General features: G+C 40.3%; 1 protein-coding gene across 3 annotated transcripts in view; it reads left to right on the top strand.

The window, feature by feature from the left end:
* Positions 1-12,927, top strand: part of unm_sa41569 (un-named sa41569) — a 178,452-nt gene that overhangs the window by 98,737 nt on the left and 66,788 nt on the right. For all 3 annotated transcript variants that reach the window (XM_087989711.1, XM_043687186.2, XM_087989718.1), the window contains 5 exons: positions 3,045-3,153; positions 6,073-6,192; positions 6,856-6,956; positions 10,953-11,039; positions 11,137-11,202. In XM_087989711.1, the coding sequence (XP_087845837.1) occupies positions 3,045-3,153; positions 6,073-6,192; positions 6,856-6,956; positions 10,953-11,039; positions 11,137-11,202 (483 nt within the window). The remainder of the gene's footprint in view (positions 1-3,044; positions 3,154-6,072; positions 6,193-6,855; positions 6,957-10,952; positions 11,040-11,136; positions 11,203-12,927) is intronic.

Here is a 12,927-nt window from a genome sequence, read left to right as displayed (position 1 = left end):
CATATGTTAAATCTGGAAATATCAAGAATGGAATTGCTATAAATTGAAGCTTATAAAATATTCCTATCTCAGCAATTTTGTTCTTTCATAATCAACAATTCCATTTTGTTTCAGAAATGGGCCGGCTTTATGAATCCTTCATCCTTTTGTTCTGTATTGAAATCAATGTCTTGCACATCATTGCCTTTAATTCATACTTTTGTTAGGATGTGACTGCATTCAGAGTATCTCTCAGAGCAAATTTACCTTTGGAGCTACCTGCCTTTAGGGAAATTGTCAAGCAAACAATTGCCATTTACAAATAGTGCTTCTGCTGCTTGGACTATTCCAGAGGAACCATGCTGTACCACCCCCAACCCAAAGTTGGTATCTGGTTTATTGACATCAGCTGCATGCTACCAAACTCACTTTGAGGGATGGCCCTTTACTGCCATTGGCAACAACAAAAGGGGGAAAAGCAAGAGAATCTGTGACAACCAGTTCCAGAACTCTGACCATTTTACCAAGGATACTTCAGCTATGCCTGCTCTCCTATTTCCCATTCTATTGTCTGTCGTCTTTCCTGCCCATGTTTCCTAGGGTTGGGTCATGGACATCCACTGGATTGGTCCATGCTTACTGGCAAAGCGCTGAGGTGGCTTGCCATTGCTATCTGCAGGAGGGCTGACTGGGAGGCATTCCTGGCATATTGAAAGAATTCAGAAAGGCAGTCAACCTATTTTCCAAGGTCAACAAGTCATAACAGGAGACTCTAATCTGGAGCTTCAGGCCCAGAGATGGTGACACTTCCCACTGTCGATCACCCCATCTTACCATTCATCCCCTGTCCCACAACCCTTACCATTTCCATCGTAACTACCAGGATGTTGCCTTTTTCCAGCCTAATCTTGAATTCTGTCTTCACTTTGATAAAAAAGATAAAAACTGACACCAAAATCTGAACTAAAAACACATTGATCAGGAAATATTCTCCTTAGTATGTCAGTATTGATTAGAAACATCACTTGCTCATCCACATGGTGGAGGCTCTTAATGCCCGTCTCATTTGCCTGCTCTCAATAAATACAGAGGATAACAGTACATCAAAGGTCTGTGTTTTTCTTTTGAATCATTAACTAAATTTCACTCTCCATTCTCTGAATCAGTAATCAGTTATTAAAGAAGTAATATAGGTTTTTGTCAATTTTTTTACTTATTCTAAAGCAAGATACATTTCTCATAGGACAGCAAAACAATTACCTATTTCCTCACAAATGTAAATGGGCTCTGGAACGTGCTAGTTTTTTAAAATATAAAATTAGCCGAGTATTCAATATAAGTTAACTGGCATACCATTTCTGTGAAACCGTAAACTTCTATTATTTTCTTTGCATTGTAAAGTCAAGGTGTCCTTCCTTAACTTTAGTGTTTTCATTGTCATTATCTAGTGAGCTGTTGAAAGCAATCCACAAATGAACACAATGTATGAATGCATTCAGTGTAATGAATATCTACCCTCCCTTCACTGGCGCCATGGCAAGGACAATGATCAGAAACATACAACAAAAATACAATGACCTTACCAAAGCGACTAGTCAGCACTTGCTGATTTTTATTTTTTGTTTTTTAATTTTCTCAACCTTTACTAAAGTAATATTGGCAGTTGATGCTTCTGCATCCATCTGTTTGACGGCTAATTGAATGACACTTTGCAAACAAATCAACCTTCCTTTTCTTTCTATCATACTTTCAGAACCACTTTTATTTATACACCACCTAAAATAGTAAGATATTCCAAAATGCTTCACAAGGGCATTATCTGAAAACATCTGTCACAAAACTATATGAAACATTTGGACAGGTTTGTCAAAGCAGTGCATTTTAATTATGGAATGGTAGCTCAGTGTTTAACACTGCTGCCTCATGATGCCAGGAACCCGGGTTCAATTCCAGTCTCAAGCAACTGTCCGTGTGGAGTTTGTACGTTCTCCCAGTGTCCACGTGGGTTTCCTCCTGCAGTCCAAAGATGCGTAGGTTAAGTAGATTGGGCAATTTAGTATAGCCATAGTGACCAGGGATGTGTAGGTTGGGTGGGCTAGCCATGGGAAATGCAAGGTTACAGGGATAGAGGAGAGGGTTGAGTCTGGGTGGGATGCTCTTTGGCGAGTCAGTGTGGACTTGTAGTCTTAGCAGCCTGTTTCCCACACTGGAGGGATTCTATAAAAATATTTGTGAGGTGAAGACAAGACCATAACCATAAAGCAGTGTAAACAAGGAATTGGAAAAGTGGAAGGTTACAGGAGACTTGAGAAATGTCTAAAGATGCTACGAAGTGAGGACAGATAGCAATTTGAAAGCAAAGAATTTTAAAATGGGGAGTATTACGTTGATTGCCACACTAGGAGACAATGTAGTCAGCAAATGTAGGTTTGATGGAGTGAATGGGATTTGGTGTGGGGTTTAGACTTCAGAATTTTAGGTAAGCTCAATTTTATGGAGGTGGCTAGCCAGGAGAAGGCTAGGATAGCTTCTGTCTACTTCCCACACCCCTGCTGTGCCCTTAGACCACCTTCCTGTTTTTTAAAAAAAAGTTAAGTACCGAGATTAGAAGACCAGTCATTTTAGGGTCACAAATCTAAGCATTATCCTGACAGGACTAGAATGAAAAATCACATTAATATTTCCAAATTCAGTCAATTGTTTTCAAAGGCAGCTGAAGAAAGGAAACCTAGAAGTAGGAGTCTCTAGTTATTGCTGGAACATGGGAAGTGGGTGGTGAAGTGGAAAATATGTACTTGTGTGGCCAAGTGGTATGAATTGATGGTATCAATTTTGTAATTTCGGTAGAGAAGTTTTTAAAAAAAACAATTTAACATGGAATTGTATGAATTACACAGGAATGTATGTTTACCAGATATAAATTTATATGTCGAAGCATGGTAGGAAGAAGAGCAACAGGATATACTGGTACTGACTTCAACAATTCAGCTGATGCTGAGCAGAATTCATCCCTGTTTTATTTGATCTGACTATCCTGAATGATACTCTATTATTAAATTCAACAGGGTCAGTTTGGTGTTGAGGAGGAAGAACTGTTAAAGTGCTTGATTTGCACAATGGCAGTAACTCGAGGCGAATCCATTCAACGGTATCACAGCAAGCAGCAAGCTGAAGGTAGGAACAAATGTTTTAAACTGGCAGCATTCGGCAGGGTTTTCAGCTGTAGTAAACTGCAGTTTAAATGTGGGTATTTTGATATGACACAGTCTGGTAATATCCTTGAATTAGATTACTGAATAAGTTTTTAATTCTGAAAAGCTGCTTCCTACTCAATTATTTAATCTTTTGAGCAAAGGAGAATGTAAGCCATGTAGAAAATAAAAGGACCTAGATTCAGTTATTGGCTTGTGTTGAAAGAAATGTCCTCAGATGAGTTCACTTTGTGTTAGGAAGCAGCCAAACGAAACAATATTGCTGCTTTTGTATCCTCTTCAGCAACTCTTTCACTGGCAAATAAGCATCAGCGGAGCAGTCTTTCTTGCTGTGGCTCTTGCCATGCCTTTTTGGACAACGAACTTGCCAGTGTTCAATGTGAGCTGGGGACGCCACAAATAATAATCCACCTCCTACCTCTTATTATCCTATCTCCTAAGTATCAAGTAAAGGGATTGATTTAAACTCTCAACATCCCAGAAACCTGGCACCAACCTACTTAACCAAACAGCTCAGTTTATTGACATGTCTACCTCTTCACATCCATTCTCATTACAACTTTTCATGGTAAGGATTGTACTGTCTTAATGCACTGCAACCATTTACTGAAGTCATTTTCACAGCATCACAAAACAAAAGCAAACTGTGGATGCTGGAAGTCTGACATTAAAAACAAAATGCTGGACGCACCCAGTAGGTCAGGCAGAGTTGACATTTCCACTTGATCTATTGTCAGAACTGAGAGAAGAAATGTAGCAGGTTTTAAATAACTACAGCAGCAAGAGAACAGCAACCTCTGCATCAGCTGCATGTATTTTGTGTTGAATAGAGGTCTTATGGTGCACTGGGTAATGCCTCTTGCTCTATGTCAGAAGCTCTGGGTTCAAATCTTACTGAAAGCTTCATGGGTAAGGAAGGTGTCCATAATGCAGCCAGACTGGTGGAGTGCAAATTGTTCCTGCATGCGCTAATCGTAGGCAGTAAGAGGAGGGAGATTCCTGGTCAGCCATGTGATGGAAAGAAATTGGAAGGCTTTGCCATCAGAGTCCATTGCTCATGGCTCCAATAGGAAAGTAAAATTGTAAAAGTGCCAAGCTTTGACTCCATACAGGTCATTTGGCCAGATAGCTGGTGTGGATCAGTTTGATGCCAACAGCATAAAGTTCAGTCCCCGTACCAGCTGGGATGGCTCTCTGCCGCAGAGGAGTTTTCAGCTCTGAGTTTACCTGCTGCTCAGCAGAAAACTCAGAAGTAGTGTTTCTTTTTAATCATTCATGGGTTGTGGTGTCACTGGTTTGGCCAGTATTAATTGCCCCTGAGGTGTTGCTGAGCAGCCCTTTTGAATGGTTGCAGTCCAAGGAGATCTACATTGCCATTAAAGATGGAGTTCCAGTGACACTGAAGGAACGGCGATCTGTTTCCAAATCAGGATGTTGAGTGGCTTGGAGGGTGTTTTAAAAAATTCTCAAGGTCAGGTTCGTAGGAGAGTAGTCTGACACAGAACAAACGACCAAGAGGCGAGACTGCTAGAATATGGGCATTTTATTCCCCGCAGTGTCGCACAACGGGTCTGGCTTATACTCACTCTACATGTTACAAAAACTGGGAGCCGTCAGTTCTCGTAGAGCGGTTGCCAACAACCCACGCTCGGCGGTTAAACGTAACCCCGGAGCAGACTCACCGAACTGGAGACTTTTCCAGCTGATATACTCCCTTCCAGATATAAACATTCATGTGAACAGCAGAGCAAGGCTAAAAAACACATTCCATTCTGGTTACATACAGATAAGAAGATTCACACGGGACTAAGCAACACCTCCATTCCGGTTAGATTCACACATGTATTGGGACATAATTTTTTAACCGTTTCACCACATTCCACTGCTTGGAATTTTACACCACAGAGGGGAACTTGCAGACGTTCAGTGCAAACCAAGTCCAGGTTTTGTTGCGTTTGGACCTGTGACGACTCCGATTCTGAAGGATATCTGAATGGTGCTGAACATTGTGCAATCATCAACAAGCATCCCCACTTCTGACCTTTTATGATGGAGGAAGGTCACTGATGATAATGTTTGGGCCTAGGACACTACCCTGAGGAATTCCTGCAGAGATTTCCTGGAGATGAGATGACTGACCAAGAATGATTCCAGTTTTGCTGGAACTCATTGACACCACAGTCCATCATATACACCCTTCGTACTGGCAGCAGTCACTCTCTCTCACCTCCCTTCTGGACTTTAATTTGTTCTTTGATGTTTGAGGTCAGGGGCTGTGTGGCCCTGGGATAACCCAAACTGGGCATTGCTGAGCAAGTGCTGCTTGATGGCACCTTCCATCACTTTACTGATGATTGACAGTAGACTGATTGGGAGGTAATTGGCAAGTTGGATTTGTCCTACTTTTTACCTGCGCAATTTTCAACATCGTCAGAAAATGTATCAGTGTTGTAACTTTAACATGGAAGGGTTTTTTCACGTTGCGTCACATTTTTTTTTAAAACTGTGAACAAAGAGGCTGGCAGTAAGAAAAGGTTTAGTCAAAGAGCTGAATTTTGAAGAGGATAGGGAGTTGGGAAATGTGGAAGGTTTTAGGCAGAATTCAGGAGTTCAAGAGACAAAAACAAAAATTGCTAGAAAATCTCAGCAGGTCTGGTAGCATCTGTGGAGAGAAAGCAGAATTAACATTTCAGGTCCAGTGACCCTTCTTCAGAATCGATGAAAGAGCTGCATAAATAAAAGTTTCTGAATTCTATGTTGGATCTGTAATATCCTTGTAGATCAACACATTGATCAGTGAAATGGAAGTACAGACCATGATTTGGGACCACTGGCGATTGGTTATGTTTCTTTTTAATGTCTGTTTGGAATATGATTTCAGATGCCAGAGACTCTATTGCTAAAGTTGCTTATGGCCGAGTGTTTGGTTGGATAGTCAGCAAAGTCAACCAGCTTCTGGCTCCAAAGGAAGATGTGTGTACTACAGAACTCCAGGAGATAGGTATGTAATACTGTCTCTCCTTTCTAAATCATGGTGGGTTAAACTGTATAGTGGAAATATTGTCCTATGCTTTCTAAAATTACTGGTGCATGTGTCAATACCAGTTAAATCTGCCTGGCCATGAGCGAAGATGGTAGTGTCGTATTAATGTCACTTGACTAGTAATCCCAAACCCAAGGTTAATGTTCTGGGACATGGGTTCAAATGCCCCATGGTTCAAATTCAAAGATGGTGATGTTTGTATTCAATGAAAGTCTGGAATGCAAAAAAGCTAAACTACTTTGGCCATATAATCACTATTGATTGTTGTAAAAACCCATTTGGCTCACTAATGGCCTTCAGGGAAGAAAAACTGTCATCCTTACCCAGTCTGGCCTGCATGTGACTCCTGACCCCCACATTGTGGTTAATTCTAAGTTGCCCTAAGGGCAATTAGGAATGGATTAAAAAATGCTGGCCTAGCCAGTGATGTCCATATGCCATGAATGAATAAAAAGAAAAGTCAGTATTTTGCCGTTTTGAATGTTTTGCCCTTTTGTTTTTGGGAAAAGTAATAATGTAATTGGGAATGTGCATTTCTTGTGATACCACCTACTAAAAACACCTCCCTACATTTAAATTATCAATGTTGGTTGCAAAGTGTATTTTTGGATTTTTTTTTAGGTATACTAGATATTTTTGGATTTGAAAACTTTGCAGTGAACCGATATGAACAGATGTGTATTAACTTGGCAAATGAACAGCTTCAGTATTTCTTCAATCATGTAAGTAAACATCAATTTTAAAACGCAGCTACGAGAGGACATGTCTGGTTTTAAATACCTCAGCATGAAAAATAGAATTGCTTCTGGCCAGTTATTCCTACATATTAAAAATTGCAATACTCATGTCAAACTGCAAAAAGTCAATAAAATGGTTTCTAGAATTTTGTAAAGGAATTAATGATTTCTCATACACAATATGTCTGCCTTTCAAGAATGTTTTGGTGGCAGGAATGCCCCTATAGCTCATACTAAGAGCTCCTTTATTTCTCAGGAATGCAAAAGATCTTATAGAATTTATCACTTAACAAAACCATAAGAAATCAAGTATTGAGGTTTGCTTAAAAGTTCTAGAATTATATGTGAGAAAGTAATACTACGAATGGGGAAAAATAAATAAGCTTCATTGCGTATTAAATTATAGCACATATAAAACAGGTTTATACAGTCATAAACTTGTGATGAAGCATTATGTTTGCTTGCAGTATACCCATGTTAATAGCTGCCATTATGGGCCAGATTTTGTAATAGTAATGATAGAGAAATTATCAGTGTCGCAATTAGTGATTCTACGATAATTCACAGAATGTACTGCAATCAGTGGGAAAGTAATTGAATTGATTTTACTGGTGTTACCTTTCAGATTGCCACATACACAAGATCCTAATAACAAGGTCACAAGTTAACACAGCCACCAAAATGCCAGTCACATGTTCCTGTGCTCTTCCCACACCCTCACTCCTGTCCATCACAAATCCTGTGCTAACTGACAATACTCTGAAATAAACAGATTTATACTGCCTTTAGAAGAAATTGTCATCAAAGAGATCACTAGATCTTTCTGGGCTCCTGGAGCATTATGGATAATCCTTAGTGAAACATATCATACAAGATATTATGGTATCGTGGAAGTCTACCAGGGGGTTAGCAAATATGAGGAAGTTCAACTACAAAAGGCTGCATTTTACACTCCATTATGTACAATTTGAAGACAATCCAACGGGTGGCTTGTCTTGACCTGCCTTCAACTATCAACACTGCTCCCAGTGTTAAATTGCTGTTGGGCAGGGCTCATGGGCAGGATCTCCTTATCACTTTAACCAAAGGTACAGGGAACACGGTGTCTTCTAACTCTCATCCCAAGGAGAGGTTGAATGGACTCTTATTTTTAGAATGGAGAAGGTTAGGAAGTGACCCAGGAGAGGTTTGCATGTTGATTGAAAGATTTTTGTGGAGGAAATGAGGGGCAGATGGATTATAAACTAAAGATCATTGATTCAAACATATTGGAGGGAAAAAAAACCTAAAAGGGATGATAAATATGTTTTCACTGAGTTGTTGGGATCTGGGGTGACCTACCTGAAAAGATGATGCAAGTTGATTCCGTTTTTAATGTTAAACGAGTTGGGCTCAGGCTTGAGGTTTAGGTTTTACAGGGTTAGGAGCATAAAGGGATGATGTAAAAGGCTTTCAGATTCTGAGATTTCAATTCTGTAACAAACGTGAAATGAAGACATTTAGGATTTAAGAGACAGGAAAAAAGAATTTTTGATTTTCTTGGGTTTAGGGGATTATCCCAGGATTGTCTACCTGGGAAAGATTATTAGATTAAAGCTGGGTCTGAACTCCGAGCTCAAAATAATAAGAGGTGATTTTATTGAAACAGAAGATAGAGATGTGGATCGGACAGGACAGATTCAGAGAGCTTGTCATCTCCTGTGGGAAAGTCAGGAATTAGAGAACGTATCTAAAAATAAGAGATCATAGAGGTCTACAGCACTGAAAAAAATCTCTCTGCTCAATGAGTCTGCATTGGTCAAAAATAACCAGGTATCTATTCTAATCCCAAGATCTCTCTTTTTGAGGTGGAAATAAGAATTTTGTCCTGATTGTTAGGGGTCCGTGGACCTTTATTCCCCAAAGATTGATGTGGACAAGGCTATTAATTATTTTTTAAAGGCAGAAATAATTTTGTTGACTAACAAAAGTCTGAGGACATTGGAGGTATGCAGAAAAGTGGGCTAAGGCTAAAATCAGATCAGCCATAGCGGGCATGGCAGGTTTAAGGAGCTAAATGGCCTGTTCCTCCTTACTCTTGAGTTCTGACATTACAGTAAAATAGTTTGTTTGGGGGGGGGGGGGGGAGAGAGGGAAGGTGGAAAGAAACTTAATTAAATTTTGAAGGGGCCTACCTTTGTGAAGAGAAATCTTCTGTGTAGAGAGTTTGTTTGAGACTAATTATGACTAATCACACCATGACAATTTACTTACAACTGAATGCCCCAGCCCTACTTCATTATGTTTAATCAGTAACTTTTCATTGCCTTCCCCATGATGGATTTACTGCTGATGATGAAACAGAATTTTGTATATTGCTGCACCGAACAGGTTTCATTGTCTTGCTCATGTCTGATGGCACTGACCTTGACTTTGATTCTCCAATGGCCACTTTATCCAATGACCTCAGTTCATAGATTCATTCTTCACCAGGTCTTGCCTTCACCACATGAAGCTCTTCTTGGAAATACTCAAACTCAATGGTCTTTTCACCATGCAAGCACTGTCAGCCTCTATTTGATTGGTCATGTTTGATCGGCAGGTTCTGTGCATCTGATCTACAACTAGCTTATGGGTCACCACTCCATCCTTTGAATTCCATCAAATTCTGCTTAGCCTCCTTAGTTCTCTTCCTGGTTGATTGCTGCCCCACCTTGTCATTTGATTCCTAATTAATCTTGACAATACTGTCATGGATATACGATTCAGTAGCCACAACACACACGAGTATGTCACTCCATTCCAAGCACCAAATGTCAATTGCCTTGCATGAGATATTGATTTGGAATATGAAATGTGGATATATGTAGGTGACTAGATACTTTTTGCCTTTTCTTTGAATTATGTGTGAGAGAGACTTTGGTCCTTCCTCTTTTATATTGTATCACAGTTCAGCAAAACTCTAACAGGACTTTACCTGTAAATGTTCTCGCCCTAATTTTCCTTTCCAAATTGCAGCACCTCACACTTGTCTAAATGAAATATCTAAATTAAACACCATCTGACAGTCCTCGGCATCCGATCAAGATTCTGTTGTACTCTGAGGTAACCACCTTCACTGTCCAGTGCACCTCCTATTTTAGTGTCATCTGCAGATTACTAACCATACCTCCATATATAAATGACTTGGATATGAACATAGATGTTGAAAAGCAGTGGACCCAGCACTGATCTTTGTGGCCTACCACTGGTCACAGGTCTTCAGTCTGAAAAGCCTTGGAGTGCAGTTTCATAGTTCCTTGAAAGTGGTGTTCCAGGTAGACAGGATGGTAAAGAAGGTGTCTAGTATGCTTGCCTTTATTGGTCGGTACATTGAATCTAGTAGTTAGGAGGTCATGTTGTGGCTGTCCATGACATTGGTTAGGCCAGTTTTGGAATACAGTGTGCAATTCTGGTCTCCTCTTATCGGAAGGATGTTGTGAAACCTGAAAGGGGTCAGAAAAGATTTACAAAGTAGTTGCCAGGGTTGGAGGGTTTGAGCTATAGGGAGAGGCTGAACAGGCTGGAGTGTCAGAGACTCAGTGGTGACTTTAGAGGTTTATAAAATCATGACTGGCGTTGCTAGGGTAAATAGACAAGGTCTTTACCCTAGGATGGGAGAGTCCAAAGCTAGAAGGCAGAGGTTTAGGGTGAGAGGGGAAAGATTTAAAGGGACCTAAGGAGCAACTTTTTCAGAGGGTAGTGCGTTTATGGACTGAACTGCCACAGGAAGTGGTGGATGCTGGTACAATTACAACAGTTAAAAGGCATTTGGATAGATAGATGAATAGGAAGGGTTTAGAGGGATGTGGGCTAAATGCTGGCAAATGGGACTAGACGAATTTAGGATATCTGGTCAGCATGGACAAATTGGACGGAAGGGTCTATTTCCATGCTGTACATCCCCATGACTCTTCCTTTTAAATGAAAAACCTACATGAAATGTTTTTTTTTGCTCTGCAGCACATATTTATAATGCAGCAAAAGGAGTACAAGGAAGAAGGACTTGAGTGGGAAACTATAACTTATAAGGACAACAAATCAATATTGGTAAGAACAAAACAGACTGACATTTACAAATGTGTCTAGATTTATTGGCATTTGTGTTCTGTTCTGTTCTATTGATGTGTAAATTTCCTGTCCATAGGATCTTTTTTTAGCAAGACCCCTTGGTGTGTTTTCTCTGTTGGATGAACAAAGTGCATTTCCACAGGTAAGCATTGAAAAGGTTTATTGGTAACATTTTAGACGCAGTAATTATTCTGGAGCAAAGTACTGCAGGTGCTGACAATCTGCAGTGCAGACAATAGCTTTAGGTACAGCTCTGGAGAGAAAAGCAGTGAAAAAGATCTGGATTAATGAGCTTTCATTAGATTTGAAGTTCAAAATTAATCCCAAGATTTACAAAAGCCAGAATGAAGTCTCCTTGTCTTTTTACCAGCCCCCTCCCTAACTCAATTTTTTTTCCTTCTGCTCAATATGTTTCTCCAGCTAAACCTTCCCATCATCACCCCTGCCCCCCACAAACACTGCTAACCACTGAGCCACTCTGCTGCCCTTAGTAAGAAACAAGATTATTCTTAACAAACCGATGCTGTAACATATCCACTCATCTGTTTTTTTTTTAACTTTGAACTGCACTCGGAGCTCAGTGTGTTTGTTCAAATGGCTCCTGGTCTTCCTCCTGTAAGTGCTGGAGCTTCTTGTTTACTGAGACTGCAGCTTTTGCCTTTGGAAGTCCTCCTTGTTTCTGTCGGGTGAGACCCTGTGAACTCTGGCATAATGCAGTCTGAGTTTTTGGAAATGTATCGGATCCCATTTAAGACATTAAATGAGTCGGTTTGATTTCTATATTAGCTAATGTGGTAGTATCAGATTAAAACTGAAGTTAAACAAATGTAACCACTCCAAAGCTTCCTACATTTCTTCCCTTTCTGTCCTTCCCCCTCAAAATTTCACTTGAAAATGGTGGAGGGTTTTGAGACGTGGATTGTTTAGGCTGCAAGAGTGAACCCTTCCTGCCTCCAGTCTGTCTTTCAGCTGTCAAGCTACCACCTGAGTTTTAATGAAAATTAAAAACCATGTAACGGTGGTTTCTTCAGAAAATCGATCTGTTTTATAAATTTTTCAAATATCGTAACTCGGTCCTTTTTACTCCCCTTGACCCTTTGGTGCACTTTGAGACGTTGTAAGGCATCTGGTTGAGATACCAAGGCAGGAATAAGGGAGCTTTGCACAGCTTCAGGACGAGCAGTGATGTTGTGGGGCCAGGCTGTTTTCCTTATTATTGTGCGTGTTTCACAATCACATCACCCATGTTGCCTGTTTTTTGTTTATCCCAAATTCCTCTGCATCCTTGGGGGTTAGGTATTTTGTAATTTGTTCAGAGGATATGGCTTCACTGGGTGGGCAAGTATGTATTGGCCATCCCTAATTGCCTTGGAGTGGGTTGTGGTGAATTGCCTTCCTGAACCATTGCAGTCTGCTTGGTGTTCAGGCACCCGCAGTGCTTTTAGGGATAAAGTCCCAAGACCATCACCAAGTAACTGTGAAGGAAGCAGTTGATTGGATGGAACTGCATTCTTTGACATGTTTTGGATTACATGCCTGATCTCAAAACTGGAAATGCCTAATTCAACCCTTGGGCTGTTGTTGGTTTTGAGTATTAGCTATAAAATATCAACTCACCTTATAAAACCTATTTTTGAAAGGATTAAACTTTCAGCTGCACTCTAGCATTGTTATGGCACACCCAAACACACACATACACTGCACGTCATTCTCACGTCTCTCCCAAGAGTGGTGAAGTATGATGGAGTATGTGGTAAGATTTTCTGTTAAAGGAATTTGCACAGTGCCAACTCGTTATTTACCATCTGTTTAACTGACTGGTTAGAAACTCACCAGTGGAAGGGAGTGCAAATTTTTTGCTGTGTCC

Source organism: Chiloscyllium plagiosum, unplaced genomic scaffold (assembly GCF_037043375.1).
Source record: "Chiloscyllium plagiosum isolate Xiang-an unplaced genomic scaffold, Cpla_swu_hap1 HiC_scaffold_1, whole genome shotgun sequence".
Lineage (NCBI taxonomy): Eukaryota > Metazoa > Chordata > Chondrichthyes > Orectolobiformes > Hemiscylliidae > Chiloscyllium > Chiloscyllium plagiosum.
The sequence above is the reverse complement of the archived record's forward strand: the minus strand, read 5'-3'. Positions and strand labels throughout refer to the sequence as shown.